This window comes from Aquarana catesbeiana, linkage group LG02 (genome assembly GCF_042186555.1).
Source record: "Aquarana catesbeiana isolate 2022-GZ linkage group LG02, ASM4218655v1, whole genome shotgun sequence".
Classification (NCBI taxonomy): Eukaryota; Metazoa; Chordata; class Amphibia; order Anura; family Ranidae; genus Aquarana; species Aquarana catesbeiana.
Window position 1 is genome coordinate 149,203,159 of NC_133325.1, and position 26,538 is coordinate 149,229,696.

The 26,538-nt window shown below is 45.4% G+C and overlaps 1 protein-coding gene across 4 annotated transcripts in view; it reads right to left on the minus strand.

Moving 5' to 3' along the window:
* CBX5 (chromobox 5) overlaps positions 1–26,441 on the minus strand; it is a 45,226-nt gene extending 18,785 nt beyond the window's left edge. The window contains exons 1-2 of one of the 4 annotated variants that reach the window (XM_073613627.1): positions 26,343–26,441; positions 8,884–8,932 (exon numbers count right to left, since the gene is read on the minus strand). In XM_073613627.1, the coding sequence (XP_073469728.1) occupies positions 8,884–8,908 (25 nt within the window). In that variant the 5' untranslated portion in view covers positions 8,909–8,932; positions 26,343–26,441. Of the gene's footprint in view, positions 1–8,883; positions 8,933–26,150; positions 26,309–26,342 lie in introns of those variants that run through there. The other 3 variants (XM_073613626.1, XM_073613625.1, XM_073613628.1) reach the window with 3 other exon arrangements.
* Positions 26,442–26,538: the final 97 nt, after the last annotated feature.

Genomic DNA, 26,538 nt, shown 5'->3' on the forward strand with positions numbered 1-26,538 from the left:
GAGGGACAAGCTGGAATGGCCACAGACTGGATGTAATGTATAAAGCCGTGTCCAGTCTGTGACATAGCTCCGAGCCCCACTGCCAGACTACATACAAGGGGAGGAAAGATCTCTGCATAATGCAATGGAAAGATTATGTTTTTAGGCTCCTTTCAGATGGGCTGTGTCCAGTTAAAGGAAATCTGTGAAGAGATCCCATACTGAATCAGAGCTGTCATTTTTATTACATCTGTGTGCCTTACTGAGGGTTTAATTAAGTTTATTGCCAAAAAATAAGATTTTTACGTGTATGCAAAAAAAAAAAAAAAAAAAAAAATTGCTCTGGAGCCAAACTGGTTAAAGCTGGCCATAGGTGGATCAAAATTTCAGCAGGGAATTTCCATACGATGGCTTAGCGGGCAGGATTTCCGCATCCACCTCAAACGTGTGGACAGGGAAATTGGTTGAGTTTCTTTTGTTCAGCTCGCTGACTGAATTAAAAAAAATACAGCCATACATGGCAAGCTTTAGGGTGTCCATGCATGGATTAAAACAAACGGACTTTCGACCTGTGTATAGGCAGAGGGTGATCTACCTTCTGTACTACCGGCCTGTTGGGTTTTTCCCCAAGTGATCAGTGCTCCCTGCCATCAGAACACAATATCACAGTGGGAGCGATTTCCCTCATCCACCTCATCATTACTGTATGGCTAGCCTTAGTGGCAAATTCTTGGCTACCTACCGTTGTATTTCAACAGACGGGAGTTGCCCAGATTTGCACAGCAAAAGGTATGGCTGATTTTTGTAAATTAATAAAAGCACAATGCTAAAACACAATGCTAACACATTTCCAGTCTAAAAACAGAATCTGAGTTGTATTCACTATACCCGTATATTCCAACACACAAAACCATGTGACAAATTTTACTTTCATCCAACACCCTTATCTGAATAAAGGCAATCCACAAAGCTTTAACCAGTTGTACAACTTTGTTCTTAAAATAAATTAATATTTTACTTAGGTTGCATATACGCTACTGATCTTGCTCTTATTGTGATTCAACTGACCGCACCATTTTTTTTCTTTTTTTACGTATATGCATTACCAGACATTTAGGAGGCCTCCCAAACAGGACTACTGCATATATAGTCCAATGAACTCTATAGGAGTGTAAGTTCTCAGGAACACCGTGGGGCCATTATAAGCCATCACAGATTGGGGAGCTGCTCTGGACTTTTGCAGAAAACTGTATGCTTGGTAGTGGGATTTTTTTAAACTTTTCAGTTTAAAAAAAATAAACTATAGTACTTATATAAAAATATAAACAAGTAAAATATATGATTGTATCTATTAGAACCATGCAAACACAATTTAAACTGCACATATATTTGTGTGCATCTAAAAAACACACAAAAGAATTAGAAACTTAATTACAGAAAACGTAGGTTTTTGAAATGTCACGTTAATAAAAGTATACGTAATACTATTTTCTAATGCACGGGAAACTAGGAAATGATTAAATGCTTTTAAAATGTTTTCCAAAACCCATCAGCATGAACATAAGGACCTGTGTCAGTGGGCTTTGGGCCTGTGTCTATATCAGTTCAACATCAGTTTCAGATTCTTCAAACCAGGTTTTGAATTTTAGACTTGTACGGAAATACAGTTTGAAGAGAAAAAAAAAAGCCTAAGGATTCCCATACACATCACTTATGATGGTCTCAATATGACACTTGGTCTAACCAAATGAAACAAGAACCTGTGGGGAAAACAGCCATATATGTCAGTCCGTTTCTGAAAACTTTACAGCTTTATGCTGTAGCAGAGATCCCAAACGCTGATCCAAACACCCTCCTCACAAAAAAGGTTCCCCTTCCATCATTAATCACATGATTGAACCACATGGCTAGTGGATGATGCACTATTTGACAGGCACAGGGAGAGATCTGCTACAGTGCAAAGCTTTAGCAAAGGTGCCAAGCATGTATAAAGCAGTTTTATGTATGGGTTAATTCTTTTCTCCAGCTCCTAACAGGGTTACTTTTAAGGGCTCATGCACACTGCAGCTAAAAAAAAAACAAGCTGCTTTAATTTCAGCTTGAGGAAGCTTGTGCTTTTTTGTGCTCTGGTGCACGTTTTTATTGCACTTCTTCAAGCTTCTTTGAGCATAAGCGTTTTCTAATGCTTGAAAACGCCTAAAAAAGCCATAGTGTGCACAGACACATTGGTTAACATGGAGGGGAGTTTCTAGGTGAAAAAAATAAAGAGCTCAAAAGCATGTGGGAGCCGCTTCTTTGAGCTGCAGTGTGCATGAGCCCTAAAATGCAGGAGGTGCTCACAAGCAATAAGGAGAGCATACACCAGGGGTGCTTTGCAACCAATGATCAACTGTTGATTTTTTCTGCACAAAAAAACAAAACAATCCTTTCACTTTGCTTGTGCTGGCATTAAACATCGCTCAATCAATCTCCCCAATATATGTAGCCCGAAATGGTGTATACTGGGGGATTCTGGAGGATATAGATCTGCGCTCTCATCAAAAAGAATTCCTCGGGTACTTATTATTCTATGCCAGGAAAACTGTGGTGCTACTAGGGGTGCAACGGATCAAAAAACTCATGGTTCGGATCGTTCCTCGGAGCAGGGGTCACGGTTCGGATCATTTTCGGAACAAAAAAAAAAATCTCCCCCACTGTAATATCCACATCATCTCCCCCACTGTAATAATATATTGGCAGGGTATGGCAGAGTACTGGCAGGGTATGGCAGAGTACTGGCAGGGTATGGCAGAGTACTGGCAGGGTATGGCAGAGTACTGGCAGGGTATGGCAGAGTATTGGCAGGGTATGGCAGAGTATTGGCAGGGTATGGCAGAGTATTGGCAGAGTATTGGCAGGGTATGGCAGGGTATGGCAGAGTATTGGCAGGGTATGGCAGAGTATTGGCAGGGTATGGCAGAGTATTGGCAGGGTATGGCAGAGTATTGGCAGGGTATGGCAGAGTATTGGCAGGGTATGGCAGAGAATTGGCAGGGTATGGCAGAGAATTGGCAGGGTATGGCAGAGAATTGGCAGGGTATGGCAGAGAATTGGCAGGGTATGGCAGAGAATTGGCAGGGTATGGCAGAGAATTGGCAGGGTATGGCAGAGAATTGGCAGGGTATGGCAGAGAATTGGCAGGGTATGGCAGAGAATTGGCAGGGTATGGCAGAGTATTGGCAGGGTATGGCAGAGTATTGGCAGGGCATGGCAGAGTATTGGCAGGGCATGGCAGAGTATTGGCAGGGCATGGCAGAGTATTGGCAGGGCATGGCAGAGTATTGGCAGGGCATGGCAGAGTATTGGCAGGGCATGGCAGAGTATTGGCAGGGTATGGCAGAGTATTGGCAGAGTATTGGCAGGGTATGGCAGAGTATTGGCAGGGTATGGCAGAGTATTGGCAGGGTATGGCAGAGTATTGGCAGGGTATGGCAGAGTATTGGCAGGGTATGGCAGAGTATTGGCAGGGTATGGCAGAGTATTATTGGCAGGGTATGGCAGAGTATTATTGGCAGAGTATTATTGGCAGAGTATTATTGGCAGGGTATGGCAGAGTATTATTGGCAGGGTATGGCAGAGTATTATTGGCAGGGTATGGCAGAGTATTATTGGCAGGGTATGGCAGAGTATTATTGGCAGGGTATGGCAGAGTATTGGCAGGGTACGGCAGAGTATTGGCAGGGTACGGCAGAGTATTGGCAGGGTACGGCAGAGTATTGCCACTGCTGCCATCCGATCTCTCCCCTCCACTGTACAGATCAGTACACAGAGGGGAGAGAGGAACCGGCGTCATGACATGACGCCGGTTTGTTTACAAGTGATCGCTCCGTCATTTGATGGAGCGATCACGTGGTAAACGGCCGCCGGGTGTACCAAGATGGCCGCCGCTCCGGAGCTGGGCCGAAGCCGCGGCCTTTCCCAAGGCCGAGGCAGCAGCGCGCTCCGCGGAGCGCATGTGTGCCGATCCGAACAGACTGAACCGTTCGGATCACGGATCGGTGCCGATCCGTTGCACCCCTAGGTGCTACAATGGATTCATTTAGAAATTGTTCCCATCAATCTCTGGAAGAATCTGATTAATCAGGTATTACTGCTTTATAAACTAACTTATGAAGCAAGGGGATTTCCTCACAAATTTAATAAAGTATGGGGACAGTGGGTGGGTGCATTTGGAACTTGTGAATTGACAGAAATTTGAGTCGCTCTCCCTCTGACAAGTGGGCACAAATTTGGAGCCTTCAACATGGGATTGTGGCCGCCACGTTTTTTAATAAAGTGTTTCTTTTTTTTAAAAAAAATTTAAAGAGAGCCTGTCACAAGGCTTTTAGGTGGGAAACAAGTTTTTTCTGCACGTGTACGGGGCTATAAAAGGCCCCGCTTGACAGACTCGTTTACAGTGGTCTTGGATCGGCTTGGCGAGCTCCCCCTCCCACCCTGTCACTGGCACCATTATGTGGTTATGTCACCCTTGAACCAAGGGGGACTTTGTTTTATGAATTATTCATTTATAGCTTTTGTTCTATGACTGAGCGAGTTTTAAGTTGGTTTAAAGTTTTGAAAATATATTTACTTATTGATATTTGAATAAAGTTTAATAGATTACAATTTAACCGCTTGCCGACCGGCTCACGCCGATATACGTCGGCAGAAGGGCACGTACAGGCAGATTAACGTACCTGTACGTTGCCCTTTAAAAAGCGGTTTGCGGGCGCGCATTGCCGTGACCTCCGTGAGTGTGATCGCGGGTCCCGCGGACTCGATGTCCGCGAGGATACCCGCGATCGTCTCACGGAGAAGAAGAATGGGAAAATGCGAATGTAAACAAGCATTTCCCCGTTCTGCCTAGTGACAAGGACAATGATCACAGCTCCCTGTAATCAGAAGCGGTGATCAGTGTCGTGTCACACATAGCTGAATTGTTGAATCCTAGATCTATAACAGCACATGGACTTAAGCCCTGGTTCACACTGGAGCATTTTGACATGCGATTTGGCATGTCAAATCGGCGGCAATTGCAGTCAATGGCACCATCCTAAATCGGTGCGCCGCCGCATTTGTGGCATTGCACCAATTTAAAAAAGTAGTTTCTGTACTACTTTTTGCAATTTCGGGCTGCGATTTACATGGACATCTGTGCAGAGGTCTCTGAAATCGCGGCCGAAATCGGGACTGACATGCAGGAGTGAAATTGTGCGAGTTCAGCTGAACTTGCGGGGCTTCATTCCCGCAGCTCAGTGTGAACCAGGGCTAAATGTTTCAGACGATCAGATTGTTTTAATACTAATACATTCTCCTGTACAAGGTTTGATATAGGTATAATCTATCTATTCTTTTTGTATGTGAAATACTGCATACGCTGTACTGTTATCATTTATAAAGATAATAAAAAGGAAGTTTAAAAAAAACACATCGCTCAAGTTTGCAAATTTTCTCTAACGTTCTACCGATCCCAGTGATAATGAACATTTCTCTCATTTCCCAGAGAAATCTGCCCATACGTGACCAATCTTTAGCTGCCACACTTCTTGAAATACACACAGAAAACACTCCCACCACACAAGAGCTGGCCCAATCCCTGTATTAGCCTATATCTTATAAGTAAGGTATAACTGGTATTTAAAGTATAACTAAAAGGCAATCTTTTCTTTCATTTTGGATAGCATAAAGTAGAGCTGCACGATTTTGGCTTAAATGAGAATCACAATTTTTTTTTGCTTAGAAGATAGATCACAATTCTCACAGTGTAACGTCATCTTTCACGTTAAATAAAATAATTGGGCTAACTTTACTGTTTTGTTTTTTTTTTTATTCATTGAAGTGTATTTTTCCCAAACAATTGTGTTTGAAGACCACTGTGCAAATAGTGTGTCATAAAATATTGCAACAATCGCCATTTTATTCCCTAGGGCCTCTGCTAAAAAAAATATGTGTTTGGGGGTTCCAAGTAATTTTCTAGCAAAAAAATCTGATTTTAACTGTAAGAAACAAGTGTCAGAAAAAGGTTTAGACTTTAAGGCTCCATGCACACTGCAGCTCATAAATGGCCGTTTTTTGGAGTTTGGGCGGTTTTGTTTTTTTTTTAAAAAGCCCATAAACTCCCCTCTATGTTATCCTATGTGTTCATGCACACATGGACGTTTTTGGACATTTATCAGCAGTGGAGTTTATGGGCTGTTTTCTGAACGCCATAAAAATTTCGTTCAAAAGCAGTACTGGAAACGCCAGACACGTTTAAGGTGTTAAACGAGGATTAATGCTGTAAAAGGAGCGTTAAGCCTCGTTCAGCGTTTCTCTGCCTCTATTAAAAATCAATGGTTCCCTATGGGAGCCCATTGATTTGAATAGAAGTTGGATCATCATGATTCGACTTTTAGTGCGACTTGTGTGCTGAGGATGAAGGGGGAACCCCCGCCAAAATGAAAACAAAATTGGCGTGGGGTTCCCCCCTCGAACACTACCAGGCCCTTCGGGTCTGGTATGGATCTTAAAGGGAACTCCCCTTCGCCGAAAAAACGGCGTGGGGGTCCCCCCCCGAAACCAAACCCTTATCTGAGCACGCAGCCCGGCCGGTCAGGAAAGGGGGTGGGGACGAGCGAGTCCCCCCCCTCCTGAACTGTACCAGGCCGCATACCCTCAACATGGGGGTAGGCGCTTCGGGGCAGGGGGGGCGCTGTCTCCATGTTGATGAGGACAAGGGCCTCTTCCCGACAACCCTGGCCATTGGCTGTCGGGGTCTGCGGGCGAGGGGCTTATCAGAATCTGGGAGCCCCTTTTAATACGGGGGCCCCCCAGCCTATGTGAATGAGTATGGGGTACATCGTACCCCTACCCATTTACCTGGAAAAAGTGTCAAAAATAAAACACACTACATAGGTTTTTAAAATTAGGCAGCTCCATAGTTAATTAGGCAGCTCCGGGTTGTCTCTTCTGACTTTAGGGGTCTCTTCCTTCTCCGCCCTCTTCTTCCGCCGGGCTCCTCCGCTATCTTCTGCTCTTTTGCTAGCGTTGGCCCAGTCTTCTCCGTCGTCTTCTTCCCTCTGCTCTTCTTCCGATGTTGACACAATGCTCTCTCCCGCCGTAATGCCGGGTGCGCATCGATTTATACTGGCATGGGGCGCGGTCACCGGGTGATGTAATTCAGTGACCACCCGGGGCATCATGGGACGGTAATGTCATAAAGGGCGTGCTCACCAGATGACATCACCCAGTGACCACGCCCCATGCCAATATAAGTCGTTGCGCACCCCGCACTACAGCGGGAGAGAGCATCGTGTCAACTTCGGAAGAAGAGCAGAGGGAAGAAGACAACAGGGAAGACCGGGCCAACGTTAGCAAAAGAGCGGGCAAAAGAGCAGAAGATAGCGGAGGAGCCCGGCAGAAGAGGCCTGGAGAGCGGCAGAAGAGGCCTGGAGAGCGGCAGAAGAGGCCTGGAGAGTGCGGAGAAGGAAGAGACCCCCGAAGTCGGAAGAGACCCCCGGAGCTGCCTAATCTGAAAATCTGTTGTCAGATTTACATATGGTCTGTACACAAGTCCGTCACACAAAAGTCGAAAGTACAAACACGCATGCTTGGAATCAATGCTCAGCAAACAGGAAATTAGCAGAAGGGGCCCAAAGGGTGGTGCCCAAGAGCTGAAATTCCTCGTAGTACGTCACTACATTCGTGTTTGTTGGCCGACAATTGTGTACCTTTAGTACGCAATACAAGTTCCTGGCACACACCCCTTTGGACAAAAATCAGATGCTCGGTTGGCCAACAATTGGATTGTTTGTACGAGGCTTTAGTCTTCTACAGTACCTTGTTCCTTTATTCGAACATAAAACCGAGGTGCAAAAATGTAACACGTCACATCCTAACAGTCCGTAGATGTGCTGGCTGCATTTGTTTTCTTTCAGGCTAATAACATTTTTCGCAAGCACAGAAAATAGCTGCTGACCATGCCAAGAACTGGTCAGCTGCATAATGTTAGATTTTTTGCTTTTGTGTTTAGGTACTTACATTAATTTGCCCACTCCTGAAGTACAACACTATTTACACCAATATATTCCATTGAATTATAATAGTTTTAATGTTGCCCAAAAACTAAGCAAAAGGTGTCCACAGAATGAAGTCTTTCACGGTGACAGGATGAGCAACCAAGGCTTTGTTTTTTTTTAACCAGCAGCTTGCAGCACACATGCATTTTGTTGATATACAAGTCTAAGCACTATGCTCTTTGCCAAATACAGAATTTCAGCATATTTTATTTTCTACTGAATCACCATACCATTTTGTTGCTAGTTTCTGTAGAGTGTGGGGAAGGAGACGTCAATGGCTTAAAGTGATTGTAAGGCTTTGTTTTTTTAAATAACAAGCATGTCATACTTGCCTCCACTGTGCAGTTCATTTTGCACAGAGTGGCCCCGATCCTTGACTTCTGGGTTCCCCCAGCGGCGCTGGTAGCTCCTCCCGGCATCGTATAACCCCCTAGGAGAAGCGCTCTCCCGGGAGGTTACCTTGCAGGCGCGCTACCGAGTCCAGCATTTGTGTCCACAGATGCAGAATGCCGTCCCCCGCGTCATTGGATTTGATTGACAGCAGCGGGAGCCAATGGCTGCGCTGCTATCAATCTATCCAATCAGGAGACGAGACAAGGGGCAGAGCGGAAGAGCGTGTCTCCGACGTGGGAATTACGGGACTCAGGTGAGTAAAAAGGGGGGCTGGTCAGTGACAGAAGTTTTTTCACCTTAATGCATAGAATGCATTAAGGTGAAAAAACATGAGGGTTTACAACCCCTTTAAAGAATTTTAAACAATACGCCATGTGGATATCTGAAAAAAAGAACATTATGTCACAAAACAATCACATTATGCAGTTTCTTGTACCTGTAGGTGCCTCAGTGTTGTCCATTATCTACGTCTGAATTAGGTGGAGCTGGAAAACGTTTTGTAAGAAAAAGAGAGAGAGTTTTGACTGATACACATGTATACACAACAATAATTTGATACGATAGATAACAGATATATGTAAACATGTCTTCCATCAACATAGCTAAGAACAAACTGCAGGACGTAGTGCTACAGCAGACAACTTCAGACATTAACGCTATTGCTATGCAATTCACAAACAGGGCTTAACGGGAGACAGTTCACCGACATATTACTGAACAAGACCAGTCACAAGTCCCATCCCACAAAGCCATAAACCAAATAAAACGAAATTCAGAGCTCAGCATGACCAGGTTCACTGGCCTCATTTACATGGGTTAAGACAATCTAAACCTTGTCTAGTGATACTCAAAACGCTGTTATCATTAGCATTTGCTTTGCAAACTTTTAGTGTCTTCACATAGCAGCATTAGCAACTCTATAGTCAAAGTTTTGAAAACTACTCAGTAGCCTGGAAAATTGGATTAACCCTTACTAAAACTGGAAATAACTGGTAACCAATGACATTTATATTTTTCTCACTACAATTTCCTTGTAGTGAGAAATTAAACATCAACATAAAAAAATACTTACAAAAACCTCTAAAGCTTTTTTTTGTATTATAACAGGGTTGAGCTCTCATAGATACTACGTGGTCATTAAGCAAACATGGATAAATGCCAGTTTGGCAGACACTTCAAGGCATAAATACACAATATGGTATACCTCAATGGACCTTAAAGGTCCCATATGCTGGAAAACCCATACCGTACTCAAATCTACCGTACTCAAATCTTCCCCAAGTACTATTTGTTATATGTACGAACGAAATAACATGAATACCCCTCGTATCACGTACATATTCGAGAACTAACTAAAACCTACACAATAGGAAAAATGTACACCTTAAAACGGAACAAAACCATTAGAGTTTCCTTTTCAAAAACATTCACACTAGAATGTTTACATTTGCTAAATGGCTTGTCTGTGTTGGCATTGGGGAAAATTAACACCTATTTATTCCCCCCTCACCCACAAAAAAGTGTTATGGTATTTTGGTTAGAATGATTCTTGCAACTCAATGGCCATTTTGGCATAACACCACCCTTTTCTTACCTCGGTAGGACAACAGCAAAAAACTAAACAAAACAAAAAAATAAACAGACCAATTGTGATACAAAAACAGTTGATTACACTAACACTGCAACCTCGCATTCAAAGGGCAACTTTACAGGAATTTGGGTTCAATAAGAAACCTTTAGTTCTGCTTCAAAGCAGAGTAGCCCATACTTCACATGACAGTAAGGGCCAGTTCAGGCCACATGCAGTAAAGTATTTTTTTCTGAATCAAAAAACGCATGGAAAGTAGGTTATATGGTTTTCAATGGCATAGTTCACACCAGTGCTTGCAGTTCCTGTGCGTTTCAGTTCCAGAAAAAGAAAGTCAAACATGCTGCATTTGTCCTGCACTAAACGCTGTAAAAAGCATCCAAAACGCACTGGAACACATCAAAAACACACCAGAACACACATGTCCTTATTTAAGGTCAAGAAAAAAAAAGAGGGGGGGGGGGGGTGCACTGGACTGGATCAAAAACACACCAAAAATTCACTTGAACGCATCAAAAACATGCATGCAGAAAAGCATCTGGAACGCATCTGAACTGCGTTTCTATGGTGTGAACTGGCCCTAAAGTACAGTACAAGGAGCATCACCATGAGATTTGGGCTACTCCCAAAAGCAAAAGCCAAGTGAAAGGCAAGCAAAATTAAATGTCTAAAGGTAGGGATGCACCGAATGGGTTTTTTGGTGCCAAAACAGATACCGAAAAGAAATCTTCCTTGATCCCGAAAGCCGAAACCGATACCGAAAAAAGCACAGGTACCGAAAGTGACTGTTTTTAAAAATATTTTTATACAGGAGATAGACGGTCAGCGACTGGGGACATGGTACAGGAGACGGTCAGCGACTGGGGACATGGTACAGGAGACGGTCAGCGACTGGGGACATGGTACAGGAGACGGTCAGCGACTGGGGACATGGTACAGGAGACGGTCAGCGACTGGGGACATGGTACAGGAGACGGTCAGCGACTGGGGACATGGTACAGGAGACGGTCAGCGACTGGGGACATGGTACAGGAGACGGTCAGCGACTGGGGACATGGTACAGGAGACGGTCAGCGACTGGGGACATGGTACAGGAGACGGTCAGCGACTGCGGACATGGTACAGGAGATGGTAAAGAGACTGGGGACATGGTCAGAGAGTCAGAGACTGCGGACATGATACAAGAGATCAATGCAGCCAGCCAGTGTCCCCATTGCAGCGCAGCCAGTGTCCCCATTGCAGCGCAGCCAGTGAAGGGAGAGGAGAGCTGCCACCTGTTTGATTACAGCGCCGAGAACATCACAGCTTTCATTTCAATAGCTGTGTTGTCCCCGCTGCGCGCCGTCACATACAACCCCTCCCCCTTGTCCAGGGAACTTTGATAGACAGATCACCTGTCCCAGGATAGGAAGCCCCCCCTGATAGGTGGGGGCACGGGCGGAGCCCCGCCTCGCGCCCAGGCTCCGCCCCATTTTTGGCACCAGTATCGGCAAAAAACCCCCTTAGACTTACCGGTAACGGTATTTCCAGGAACCTTCCAGGACAGCTACTTGAGAGATGATCGGCTCTGCCCTCTACAGGAAACACAAATTTAAAAGGCCCCTCCCCCTTTCCTCTGACCCTCAGTTGTTTAGAAGATCAAGTAACCTCCACCGAAGGTGCACTCGGCAGAGGAAAAAAATAGAAAACATAAAACACACCACCAGCAGGAAAACATGGTTGGCCAGTGAAAAAAAACAGAATAGGGTGGGAATATAGACGCTGTCCTGGAAGGTTCCTGGAAATACCGTTACCGGTAAGTTTAAACGGGGGTTTTCCCCCCTCACCTTCCAGGACAGCTACTTGAGAGGATAAGCAAGATATTATACCTTAGGGAGGGACGACAGCCTGAAGCACTTTCCTACCAAAGGAAAGTTCCTGGCTGGAAAGCATCTGAACTCGATAATGCTTGACAAATGCATGAGAGGAGGACCAGACGGCAGCTTTAGAGATATCTTCCCATGAAGCTCCCGCTCTTTCTGCCCATGATGTGGCCATGGATCTCGTTGAACGGGCCCTAATTTTAGAAGGAGGGGTGTGACCTGACGCTTTATATGCCTCACAGATAGCTCCCCTAATCCACCTAGCAATAGAACTTTTAGATGCTTTGGACCCCTTCTTGGGGCCACTGAACAAAACTAACAGTTGGGAGGAACTCCTAAACCCACTGGTCTTTTCTAGATAAAGTAGAAGACATCTCTTTACGTCTAAAAGACCAAACCTTTCCTCTTCCGCATTTTTGGGAGAGGTGCAGAAACTAGGGAGGACTACCTCCTGGGACCTATGAAAGTTGGAAGAAACTTTGGGTAAATAGAGTGGATCGGGTTTAATCACCACCCTGTCCTCTAAAATCCTCAGGAAGGGATCTTTACAGGAAAGAGACTATAGATCAGAAATCCTTTGCCCTGAGGAAGGACAACTTCAAAGAAATCATTTTCAGGGAAGCCTCATGCAAAGGCTCAAAAGGAGCCCTTGTTAGTGCATTTAATACCAACGACAGATCCCAGGGAGGAACATGTTTGAGGATCCTGAGAGTATGCCTAGATCTGGCTAAAAGGAACCTCCTGACTAAGGGATCTACCGCTAGTCTCTCTGAAAATAAAGATAGGGCAGCAACCTGAACCCTAAGGGTGTTGACAGAGCCCCTTTTCCACTCCCTCCTGAAGAAAATCTAAAATGCAGGGAGTGGAAAAAGAATCTAAACCAGATTTCCTTTGCCAGGAAATAAAAGTTTTTCAAACTTTCCCATAGATTCTTCTTGTGACCAATTTACGGCTGTCCAGGACAGTATGAATAACCCTCTCTGAACATCCATTTAACTGTAGGATGCGCCGCTCAGCCTCCAGGCCGTCAAATGGAAGGTCTGAGGGTTTGGATGCAATACCGGTCCCTGATGGAGTAGATCCTTTCGAACTGGAAGGGGCCAGGGAGGATACACAGATAAGGCCTTCAGAGAGGAGAACCAACTCCTCCTGGGCCACCAGGGGGCAATCAGAACGACTTCTGTTCTGCCCTGAATAATTTTCCGAACCACTAGGGGCAAAAGGGGAAAAGGAGGGAAGGCATAGGCCAGGCTGAAGTCCCAAGGGAAGGACAGTGCATTCGTCCCCAAGGACTCTTTTTCTCTCTAAAGAGAGAACGCCAGTAGTTTCTTGTTGAGATTGGAGGCAACAAGATCCACTGTGGGGAGACCCCATCTTAGCACCACCTCCTGGAACGTGCCTTGATGTAGTTCCCAACTGCTGGAACTGATGCTCACCCTGCTCAGAAAGTCCGCCAGCACATTTTCTGACCCCTTGATGTGAACTGCCCTTACTGAAGAGACATAGATCTCTGCCCAAGACAGAATCTGCTGCGTTAATGACAGAAGTGATTCTGAGCGAGTGCCCTCTTGCTTGTTCAAGTACGCCACTGTTGTGGCATTGTCTGAAAATATTAAAAGATCCTTTGAATAGACCCTCTCTCCCAGAGACATAAGTGCCTTCCTCACAGCCAGAAGTTCTCTGAAATTCGAGGAGCGACCTGCTTCCTCTAGCAACCAGGCTCCTTGAGCCTGCCAACCCTGTGAGTGAGCACCCCAACCCCACAGACTGATGTCTGTGGTAATCTTGACCAGGCAATGTTATGCCCAATCCTTCCCCCTCTGCAGATGTTCTCGCTGCTCCCACCAGGCGAGATCTAGAAAATTCCCATCTGGTAGTTTTACCAGCTGATCCAGAGAATTTTTCCTGCGATCCCAATGGAGCAAAAGAAAAGCCTGAAGGGGTCTGGAGTGCAATTGAGCCCAAGGCACCCCTGGAATGGCTGCAGTCATTAGGCCCAGCAACTGCATGATTCGCCGAAGAGAGGTCTGAGGGAGCAGTTTGAAGGTCTGCACAGAGAGAAGAATTTTCACAATTTTCTCTTCGGGAAGAAAAATCTTTAGGGCAACAGAGTCTATTAGATAACCCAGGAAAAGTATGCTCTGTGAGGGTACTAGGCAAGACTTCTGTTGGTTGACCTTCCACCCTAATTTTTGAAAGGTCCGCAAAACCAACTGTAGGTCTTGAATAAGGGACTCCTTGCCCTGAGAAAAAAAAAAAAAAAAAATTGTCTAGATATGGGACGATTGATACACCTTGAATCCGAAAAAAGGCCATGACTTCGGCCATGATTTTTGTAAAAATCCTCGGTGCTGCCGAGACCCCAAAAGGAAGGGCATTGAACTGCCAATGAGACGGCTCGTTTCCCATGAGCACTGCAAACCTGAGGAACCTTTGGTGGCTCTGGCAGGTTGGTACATGAAGATAAGCATCCTGAAGGTCCAGGGTCACCATGAAGACCTCTGGTAACAATAGATTTCTTACTGAATAAATGTTCTCCATACGGAAACGTCTGTAAACTTTGTATTGGTCCAGGAACTTCTGATCTTCTGAGACAGGAGAAATAACTCCCTCTGTTTCCCACACAGAGATCAAATTTAACATGGCTTGCCGTCTCTCAGGAGGTGGGTAAGAAAAAACCTCTGGGGGGGGGATTTTTGAACTTTTGGTGGAAATTTCTGCCTATTCCTTGATGAAATGGCACAATCTTCCCCCTACCCCTAACCTGGCGTCACTGGGTATTCTTGGAAGGGGCTGAAGGAGCAAAGGGAGTCCCCCCTTTGAGTTTGTCTTTGTTAAAGGACCATTTCTTTTTAGCCTGTTGGCTTTAAAATTAGCCTTGTTTTGGAAGCCACGAAAAGGCCTTATTCTGGGGCTTATTCCTTTGGGAAGAAGGGAATCGTTTACCTTTCTCAGAGGAACAAGATAAAACTTCTTCTAAGGAAGAACCAAACAACAGTTTGCCTTCGAAAGGAATGCCACAGAGCTTATTTTTGGAGGTAAGGTCACCTTCCGACGATTTAAGCCAGATAGCTCGCCTAGCTGAATTAATGAGAGTAGAAGCCCTAGCTGCGGATTTTACTGAATCTGCTGCTGCATCAGCTAAGAAGGCGACTGACTTGGCAATGAGTGAGAGGGATTCTCTAATCTCTTCCTTGGGGGTGTCAGATGCCAGAAAATCATCTAGACGCTGAACCCATACGTCTAAATTTCTAGCCACACAGGTAGATGCTACTGCTGGGCCTAAAGAAAAAGCTGAAGCATTCCAGGCCCTATGCAGCAATGAGTCGGCCTTCCTATCCATTTGATCCTTAAGGACCCCAGAATCCTCAAAAGAAAGATCTGATTTTTTGGACACCTGCGACATAGGGGCATCTAATCTAGGACACTTAAAGAAAACCTCCTCAAAGTCAGGCTGAAAAGGAAATCTTCTTTTGTGTCCTCTGGATTGGAACAACCTTTTTTCAGGTTCTTTCCATTCAGATAGAATCATGTCTCTAAGAGACTGATGTACCGGAAAGGTTCTAGATTTCCGTCCCTGAAGGCCCCTATATATTTTATCCTGTACAGATTGAGCATGCTGTGGCATCTCAATCTGCTCTGAGGTATAAATTGCTTTTAATAGTTCATCAATATCCTCCACTGGAAAAAGATACTTGGATGAGCTACCTGTATCCTCCTCTGTTGCAGACTTTTCATCAGATGAAGAGACTGAATTCTCACCTTCCTCCAGATCAGAGGTATTGCGTGAACTAATAGTCTCAGATACTAATAAGGGAAGGGACTTGGCAGAGGTTGAAGGATCTTGAGCTATGGGTCTAGAAGAGGGAGGGCCTATACTAGTAACCCTGTCATTCAGTGACCGAAAAGAATCCACTACCTCCTTCATAGAAGTCATTAGCTCCTTAAAGGAGGAAGACTCTGAACTAGCTCTGGGTGGGATACAATCCTCACAAAATAGCTTTTTATAACTATCAGAGAGCCTGGCTCTACAGTTCCCACATTTCTTCTTCACCGGTTTGGCCTAGAAGAGAGCAGAAACAAGGGCCATGAATAAGAAGGATCCATACAAAAGAAGTCCCTTGCTGTAGCTATCCACAGACCAGGGCTTACCTTGGGGGCAGTATGGGACCCGGATGCTGCCGCTGGTTAAATAGGAGCGGACGTTCCATCCTCAGACCTGTCCTCAGGCTCCATGAAGCAAGAGGAGAACGGTTGCAGAGAAGACTGCTGCTGTACCGCAAAAACTGCGCCTAGAATGGCATTTTTGGCAGGCCATTCCCCTGCAGCATGTCCTCAGTGTCTCCACACCATGCTCCTTATAAAAACTCGGCGTCCGGAAGTGCGTCATGTGACTTCCGGTTCCGGCGCCATCTTGCTGCATCACCGGAAGTCCTGACGCCATCTTGGTACACCAGAATGAAGCATTTAGGAATACTCAGTTCCACACAGCAGCACTGGGGAAAGGAAGGGAGTTGCCACCATTTACAAAGGCAAGTAACCCTTAGAAATAGGGAACCCTTCTGGTACAGACCATCATCCAGGACTTGGCCACAACTAGTCCTGGTTGAAACCAGAGAAGGGGGGTCCACCAACCAGTTACCAGACCATAAGAAAACAAAAACCGTGTCGGTGCTCCTGGAGGGACTGGAAGCACAAAACAACTGAGGGTCAGAGGAAAGGTGGAGGGGCCTTTTAAATTCTGATTTGTGTTTCATGTAGAGGGCAGAACCGATCATCTCTCAAGTAGCTGTTCTGGAAGGTGAGGGGGGAAAATTCTCTTTCGGCTTTTTGCCGAAAGGGCCATTTTCGGCCGATATGTTTCGGTGGCCGAAATTTCGGTGCATCCCTAGTTTAAGGCTACTTTCACACTGGGGCGGGGGGCGTTAGCGGTAAAGTGCCGCTAAATTTAGTGGCGCTTTACCGCTGTAATAGCGGTGCTTTTCGGCCTCTTTTAACCCCCACTATGTGCCGCATAAAGGGTTAAAACTGCCCACAAAACGCCGCTGCCGAATCGGTGCCAATTGATTCCAGTACTGGGGATGTAGGGGAGGAGTTTTTCAGCCGCTTTACAGGAGCTATTTTTAGGCCAAAATCGCCTGAAAAACGCCCCAGTGTGAAAGGGGTCTAAATGTTTCTCTCTGCACATGCCAATTGCTTTAACTGACAATTTCGCGGTCGTAGATCACAGGGAGCAGAGATCAGTGACACTGTTACTAAGCATAACAGGGAGATGTTTACATTAGCATCTCCCCGTTCGTCCTCTCCGTGAGGCGATCGCGGGTATGCCTGTGGCGATCGAGTCCGCGGGACCCGCGACCCGACTCATGGAGCACCCGGCCGGCGCACACGCAGGAAAATACAAAAGGGACGTACGGGTATGCCCATTTACCCAGCCGTGCCATTCTTCTGACGTATATCGGCGTGCGCCGGTCGGGAACCAGTTAATAAACTGATATCTCGGTGTTTCGGTAAATTTCTGGTACTGTAATTTTGTAAAGTCTCACGAAATTCCAGTATCAGGGGCCGTTCTCCACTGTTGGAAGCGTGTGTAGATCACTTCACTCCTCCAAAGGTGAAGCGATCTACTCTGCTTCATAAACAGGTACACAGAGGAAGATCTCCTCTGTGAATGCCGGCAAATGAAGCAGTGAATAGATTTCACTGCTTCATAAACAGACACCAATGTCACTTAAAGGATCGACACTAGGACCCAGATTAGTTATGAGCCCAGCTACTTGGTAGCAAAGGAGGTTCAGGCAGCCTAAGGGCACTTTCACACCGAGGGCGTTTTGCAGGCGCTATAGCGTTAAAAATAGCACCTGCAACCCGCCCTCAAACAGCTGCAGCATTGTCTCCAGTGTGAAAGCCCGAGGGCTTTCATAACCGGAGCGCTGCGCTGGCAGGATGGGAAAAAAAGTCCTGCCAGCAGCTTCTTTGGAGCGGTGAAGGAGCGGTGTGTTTACCACTCCTCCACCGCTGCTCCCCATTGAAATCAATGGTGCAGCGCTGGGATACCGCCGGCAAAACGCCGCTATTGCGGACGGTTTTAACCCTTTCCCGGCCGCTAGCGGGGGTAAAAGCGCCGCTAATCCGACGGTAAAACACTGCTAAAAATAGCGGCGTTTTACCGCCGACGCTATGGGCGGCCCGGTGTGAAAGGGCTCTTCGGTAACCAAGTCACTGAAAGTGAGCAGCAGGGACAAACCAAAGCAACAGTTCCACATGTTTTCATCAATTATGAACACCAGTTGGGAGGTGCTTCCTCAAAGCTGAATTGTAGTAAAATGCGCCGTGCATGGGCACAGGACTCCATTCAGTGCTCGATCCCTCAGCTTTAACCCCTTCCATGGTGGTACCAATCACCCTATCAATTGTATTGATGATCATTGTCATTGATGGAGAACAGGGGAAAATCCAACATTTTAGAGCTGTTTCCAGAACAAGTGGTAAAGATTTTTTTTTCCAATGGGGACATATGTTCCTGGGGCAACTTAAGAGAGGAAAGTCTCTCATTTTGGGAGGCTTCTAACTTCCGGTTACATCTCTGAGACAGGAAATGAAAGGGAATTTCTCCAACGGTACACAGAGAGAAACAAAATGGCAGGAGTTTTAAACCTTCTCTACTCTATCCAAAAATTAATAAAAAAAAGTTGCTGCTATACATACACTTTAAGTTTGTTTGGCTACATATCAGAAAAAAAGAATTGAAAAAAAATGGTAATGCGCTTACATTCAACACACAGATGTTAAGACATAACATAGAACATGCAAAACAGATATGCATCAGAAAGTACTCTTAAATTAGATCTCAGTATGTACACAGTGGTTGTGTATTGACAGACTAAACCAATATTGAAAGATTAACTGCAAAATAACTTCATAGACAATATGGTGAAACGCCATTGCTGAAGTCTTCAGAAACACTAGGCTCTTTCACACGGGCGCTGCGCCCTGTAGACTCCGCTTTGCTTAGCAGGGGATAACTCCGCTGAACCCCACTGAGCAGGCGGATGACAGGTCCGTCTCTGCTCACTGTGCAGACACGGACCTGTCAGAGTCCCGCTCTCCTCTATGGGGAGATCTGATGAAAATGGACTGTCTGTCTGTTTTCATCGGATCCCATCCGCCAGACGGATGGAAAAGAGGGTCACCAACCATCTGGATTTCAGGAACAGGATCGGATATCGACGGATGTCAGCGGAAATGTCACCGCTGATATCCGCCGCTCCATAGAGGTGAATGGAGCGTCCGATCAGGTCCGCCTGAAGAACTGACAGGTGGACCTGATCGGAAAGCCTGTGTGAAAGAGGCCTAAGGCACACAGGGGTAGATTTAGTAAAACTGGTGCACTTATTCTGGTTCAGCTGTGCATGGTAGACAATCAGCTTTTAATCTCAGCTAGTTCAAATAATATTTGGCAATAAACCCTGGAAGCTGATTGGTTTCTTTGCAGAAGTAAGCCCAATTTTGCACTCTCCAACTTTAGTAAATAAAACCCAAAGACGACTGTAGATGTCTACATTGCATTCATTTTGGCAGATTTAAGTTAGACACAATTCTTTAGACTCCCTCCAATATTAGTCACATAACCAAATTTCTTGGCTCTAGTCACATGATGTCTGCTGAAGAGGAGGACTGGGTAGTCTAAGCCTCCTCTGCAACAGAAAGTGTGCCCAAAAGCCAAAGTTTTTTGATTTTGTGAACAGTAATTGAAAGAATCACCTCAATAGTTTCAGTGTGCTGTAAATTAGGGGACTGCTAACATGCAGCTAAAGCTCTTAGCAGCAAGATGCTTAGTAATTCCACAAAAACTTCAAAAACACAAGATGTTTAATATGAGATTTAAAAACAGTTTACAGAGAAACCTCAACAGACAACACAGGCATTTTTCTTTTCCAATAAAACACTGGTATTGGATAACAAGGAGGGAGAGAAAGAGAAGTAGGACTTTAAATGAAGCACACAGCAAGTAAAAGAGTTGGTCAAGCGACTGGGAAGTTATGTTTATTTATATTATATAATTAACTATAAAACATTTTGGGCATCATGCCTCTACATAATAAACCTTAGATTAACCAAACATAAAATACATAATGAACCACAATCCAACAGACATTCATATATAGTATGGGCAAAAATGACAGTTAATACATATATACACATGGGTCATAATATAGTTGGAACTTAAGGGGTCTGAATGGCTTTCCTAAATGAGTAAAATAACAGATTTGCTGTAATGAATAGTTCTGAGTAGGGTTAGATCATATATTATCTTGATATTCCATGATTGAAGTGAAAGTAAAAGATTGATTAAAAGCTCTACGCGTTTCACGGCCTTATGGCATAAACCATGGAATTAGGGCTCTTTCACATGAGGCGGATCAGTGATGATCCGCCCCGTGAACACCCGCTTGCTCAGCGGGGATCGCTCCGCAGATCCCCGCTGAACAGAAAGATGACAGGTCCATCGCTGCACACTGTGCAGCGACGGACCTGTCAGAGCGCCGCTCTCCCCTATGGGGGATCGGATGATGACGGACCGTAGTGTCCGTCGTCACCTGATCCGAAAATGGATGGAAAAGTAGGGTTTTCCTCCGTTACACTTTTCGGATCGGAGCGGGTCGGATGTCAGCGGACATGTCACCGCTGACATCCGACGCTCCATAGGGATACATGTATGTCCGTTTTTCATCCGAAAACGGAAGGATGAAAAACGGACATACGAATCCCTCGTGTGAAAGAGGCCTAAATCTACAAAAGAGAAATTAAAAAATGGGAGTTTGCAAAAATAAAATTAAAAAAAAGGAAAAAGTATATAATTAAAAAATATATATAATTTTTATATGAAGTTACTGAGGGTTTTGCGTCCAACTCATGTCTGCATCCGCACACCAGTAGAGCGGCATCGAGGATTGCCAAAATACAGCAGAGCAACACCTCCGGGCACCACAGCGGCCAGCGAGGGCGATGAGGACCGCCACAGGCACATCCAAAGTGGGCAAGTGCAAATTTTATGTGAAATGAAAGTGAAAACCCCAATAGTGGACCTAGGTGAGAAAAGTTCATGTATTTAATATATGCACACACATTTTTATATATATATTTTATTTATTTATTTCAGGTACTTATATAGCGCCGTCAGTTTACGCAGCGTTTTACATATACATTCACATCAGTCCCTACACCCTCAAGGAGCTTACAATCTAAGGTCCCTCACATTAATACATACTAGGGCCAATTTAGACAGGATCCAATTAACCTACCAGCATGTCTTTGAAGTGTGGGAGGAAACCGGAGTACCCAGAGGAAACCCACGCAGACACAGGGAGAACATGCAAACTCCAGGCAGGTAGTGTCGTGGTTGGGATTCGAACCAGCGACCCTTCTTACTGCTAGGCAAGAGTGCTACCCACTACACCACTGTGCCACCCATATATATGAAAATGGTGTGTGTAGAAAAAAGCCAAATAAAGTGAAGGGTGTGGAATAGGTGAGTGAAAGAGATAAGTGAGATCAAGGAGATTACAGTGAAATCAACACCAAACAAACACAGAACCAAGAAAAAGGAAACACAAAAGAGAAAAAAAAAAAAAAAACGAAAAAGTGGAGAGATGTATGGGGTACCTAATATGAACAAGGAAAGACCACAATCCATGGATGTGAGTGTGATCCATCATAAGGAAGAAAAGTAACGTGCGTGTAACCCTGACTAGGGAAATACTTTTCACCTGGGTGGCTTAGCCATCCGGCGATTAGCGCCTACCCATCTCTCCAGTGTGTTTGCCAGATGACACACCGCCGGCAGGTAAAGCATTTCTCTCTCCATTGCTGTGTATGTCCGCATGACGCTGGGGGCGGGACCACAACAGTGCACCTATATAGGCATTTCCCTAGTCAGGGTTACACCCACATTACTTTCCTTCCTTATGATGGATCACACTCACATCCAGGGATCATGGTCTTTCTTGTTCATATTAGGTACCCCATACCTTTCTCCACTTTTTCATTTTTTTCTCTTTTGTGTTTCCTTTTTCTTGGTTCTGTGTTTGTTTGGTGTTGATTTCACTGTAATTTCCTTCATCGCACTTATCTCTTTCACTCACCTATTCCAAGCTCTTCACTTTATTTGGCCTTTTTCTACACACGCAATTTTCATATATATGTGTGTGTGTGCATATATTAAATACATTAATTTTCCTTACCTAGGTCCCCTATTGGGGTTTTCACTTTCATTTCACATTAAATTAGCACTTACCCACTTTCGATGTGCCTGTGGCGGTCGTCATCGCCCTCGCTGGCCGCTGTGGTGTCCGGAGGCGTTGCTCTGCGGTATTTTGGCAATCCTCGATGCCGCGCTACTGGTGCGGGAATGCAGACGTGAGTTGGACGCACAACGCTAAGTAACTTCATATAAGAATTATATATATTTTTTAATTATATACTTTTTCCTTTTTTTATTTTTTCAGACTCCCATTTTTTAATTTCTCTTTTCTAGATTTATTCCATGGGTTATGCTCCTAATGAGCGGCTATAAGGCCGCGAAACGCGTAGAGATTTTAAACAATCTTTTACATTCACTTCAATCATGGAATATCAAGATAATATATGATCTAACCCTACTCAGAACTATTCATTACAGCAAATCTGTTATTTTTTTGCCCATGCTATATATGAATGTCTATTGGATTGTGGTTCATTATGTATTGTATGTTTGGATAATCTAAGGTTTATTATGTAGAGGCATGATGCCCAAAATGTTTTTTAGAGGCTTGATGCTCAAACTGTTTTATAGCGGATTATATAATATAAATAAACATAACTTCCCACTTGCTTGACCAACTCTTTCACTTGCTGTGTGCTTCATTTAAAGTCCCACCTCACTCTCTCTCCCCCCTTGTAAACTTATGATAGGGATGGAGGCGGGCACCCCTTTGGTGCTTGCTTCATTTAAAGTCCCAAACTTTTCTTTACTGGTATTGGATTTGTAGTAAACAAAGTTCCTGTTATTATGACCTTTGTGCACTGGTCCAAATCATTTTGTGGAGGGGGATTATGGTGTGGGGTTGTTTTTCAGTGGTTGGGCTTGGCCCCTTAGTTCCAAAAGTGGAGGGAGCTCATGCACACTGCAGCTCAAAAAAAAAAAAAAATCCTCCTCTCAGCTCATGTTTTCTATTTTTTTTTTGTGCGTTGCCGAACTTAATTGAGCTATTTCGCACTTTGGCTTCTTTTCTGCTCGTAAGCGCCTCTCAAAAACATGAGTTGTGTGTGGGGGGGGTTCTGCCTGTAAACGCATGAAGAAGCCATAGTGTGCATGGACACATTGGCCAACATGGAGGGGCATTTCCAGGTAGAAAAAAAATTGGAGCTCAAAAGCCTATAGGAGCCGCAGTTTGCATGTGCCCTTAAGGCATTAGCATACCAAGACATTTCATGCTCCCAACTTTGTGGGAACAGTTTGGGGATGGCTCCTTCCTGTTCCAACATGACTGCACAAAGCAAGGTCCATAAAGACATGGAGTTTGGGGAGGAGGAACTTGACTGGCCTGCACAGTCCTGAGGCAATTCTCATCTAACATCAGTGCCTGACCTCACAAATGCGCTTCTGGAAGAATGGTCAAACATTCCCATACACACACTCCTAAACCTTGTAGACAGCCTTTCCAGAAAAGTGGAAGCCGTTATAGCCAAGTTTGGATGCAGACACTGCACAATAAGGATATATGGATCCTGGTATGGGTGCAGACATTGTACTGAGGATATGTGGATCCTGGTATGGGTGCAGACATTGTACTGAGGATATGTGGACCCTGGAATGGGTGCAGACATTGTACTGAGAGGATATGTGGATCCTGGTATGGCTGCAGACATTGTACTGTGAGGATATTTGGATCCTAGTAGGGGTGCAGACATTGTACTGTGAGGATATGTGGATCCTGGTATGGGTGCAGACATTGTACTGTGAGGATATGTGGATCCTGGTATGGCTGCAGACATTGTACTGTGAGGATATGTGGATCCTGGTATGGCTGCAGACATTGTACTGTGAGGATATGTGGATCCTGGTATGGCTGCACTGCAGACATTGTACTGTGAGGATGTGTGGATCCTGGTAGGGGTGCAGACATTGTACCGTGAGGATATGTATATCCTGGAATAGGTGCACATATTGTACTGTGAGGATATGTGGATCCTGGTATAGGAGCAGTCATTGTACTGTGAGGATATGTGGATCCTGGTATAGGAGCAGTCATTGTACTGTGAGGATATGTGGATCCTGGTATGGGAGCAGACATTGTACTGTAAGGTTATGTGGATCCTGGTAGGGGTACAGACATTGTACCGTGAGGATATGTGTATCCTGGTATGGGTGCAGATATTGTACTGTAAGGTTATGTGGATCCTGGTAGGGGTAGACATTTTACTGAGAGGATATGTTGATAAAGGAATAGGAGCAGACATTGTACTATGATGATATGTGGACCCTGGTATGGGAGCAGACATTGTACTGTGACGATATGTGGATCTTGGAATAGGAGCATACATTGTACTATGAGGATATGTGTATCCTGGAATGGGTGCAGACATTGTATTGTGAGAATATGTTGATCCTGGTATGAGGCCACAAATTGTACTGTAAGGAAATGTGGATCCTGGAATAGGAACATACATTGTACTGTGAGGATATGTGATCCTGGTATGGGTGCAGATATTGTACTATGGCAATATGTATAGATCCCCGGTATGGGTACTGACATTGTACTGTGAGGATATGTGGATCCTGGCAGGGGTGCAGACATTGTACTATGCAGAGATCTCCGGTATGGGTACAGACATTGTAATAGGAGAATGTGTATAGATCCCCAGTACGGGTGCAGACATTGTACTATGGGGATGTGTATAGATCCCCGGTACGGATGCAGACATTGTACTGTAATGATATGTATACATCGTCAGTAGGGGTGCAGACATTGTACTATAGGGATATGAATAGATCCCCGGTTCGGGTGCAGACATTGTACGATGGAGATATGTATTAGTACGGGTGCAGACATTGTACTATGGGGATATGTATAGATCCCCAGTAGGGGTGCAGACATTGTACTATGGAGATATGTAGAGATCCCTGGTACGGATGCAGACATTGTACTATGGGGATGTGTATAGATCCCTGGTGTGGTGCAGACATTGTACTATAGAGATATGTATAGATCCCCGGTAGGGGTGCAGACAATGTACTATGGAGATGTGTATAGATCCCTGGTGTGGTGCAGACATTGTACTATAGAGATATGTATAGATCCCCTGTGTGGTGCAGACATTGTACTATAGAGATATGTATAGATCCCCGGTAGGGGTGCAGACAATGTACTATGGAGATGTGTATAGATCCCTGGTGTGGTGCAGACATTGTACTATGGAGATATGTATAGATCCCCAGTGTGGTGCAGACAGTGTACTATAGAGATAGGTATAGATCCCCGGTAGGGGTGCAGACATTGTACTATAGAGATAGGTATAGATCCCCGGTAGGGGTGCAGACATTGTACTATAGAGATAGGTATAGATCCCCGGTAGGGGTGCAGACATTGTACTATAGAGATAGGTATAGATCCCCGGTAGGGGTGCAGACATTGTACTATAGAGATAGGTATAGATCCCCGGTAGGGGTGCAGACATTGTACTATAGAGATAGGTATAGATCCCCGGTAGGGGTGCAGACATTGTACTATAGAGATAGGTATAGATCCCCGGTAGGGGTGCAGACATTGTACTATAGAGATAGGTATAGATCCCCGGTAGGGGTGCAGACATTGTACTATAGAGATAGGTATAGATCCCCGGTAGGGGTGCAGACATTGTACTATAGATCCCCGGTAGGGGTGCAGACATTGGAGAGTAATCTTCCGGAGGCGGATACTAGTGCTGAAGCCGGACCCAGGCCATGTGTCTGGGGGGATAACGGCCATCCGTACGGTAGATCACCCCGTGTCCTCCCGGTGGGGCCTCGGTACCCGCATGCACGCTACCATCGGCGGTCCTCCTATACCCCGCCCCCACCTGGCCCGCCATTGGCCGCTCCGGTGGTTCTAGAGCAGCCATTGGCCGGCTTTCAGTCCTAGCTCCTTACAATGAGCCCCGGGAACGGACACGGTCCCCGCTTGTACTGTGTGCGGCGGGTTCCGGCGGAATTACCCCGTGTGTGCCACTCACCTTCTCGAGCGGAGACAGGCGACAACGCCAGCTAGACACAGCTGAGCACCACTACCGGGGAGCACGGTACGCGCACACCAAACCCCGCCAAAAACAAGGAACAGCGCGCCTGCGCGACTCCGCCCCTTGCCGCTCACGCTAACCTCTCCCCCTCCTTCTACTACTATGAAGACTGCACATTTCCTGTAATACCCGCCGCCGTAGTCCGCACAGAATCAGGTCGTAGTACACTCATTTACCGAAGAATACCAAACACAAAGCGCGCTCCCTCCCCCTATTACAGTACCCAGACCTTCTCTGTGAAACGTTGATTGGCAGCTTTTTCCACCAATCACAGGAAGGGCGGGGCGGAAAGGCTATGTGAGACTAAGACCGGGGGGCGTGTACA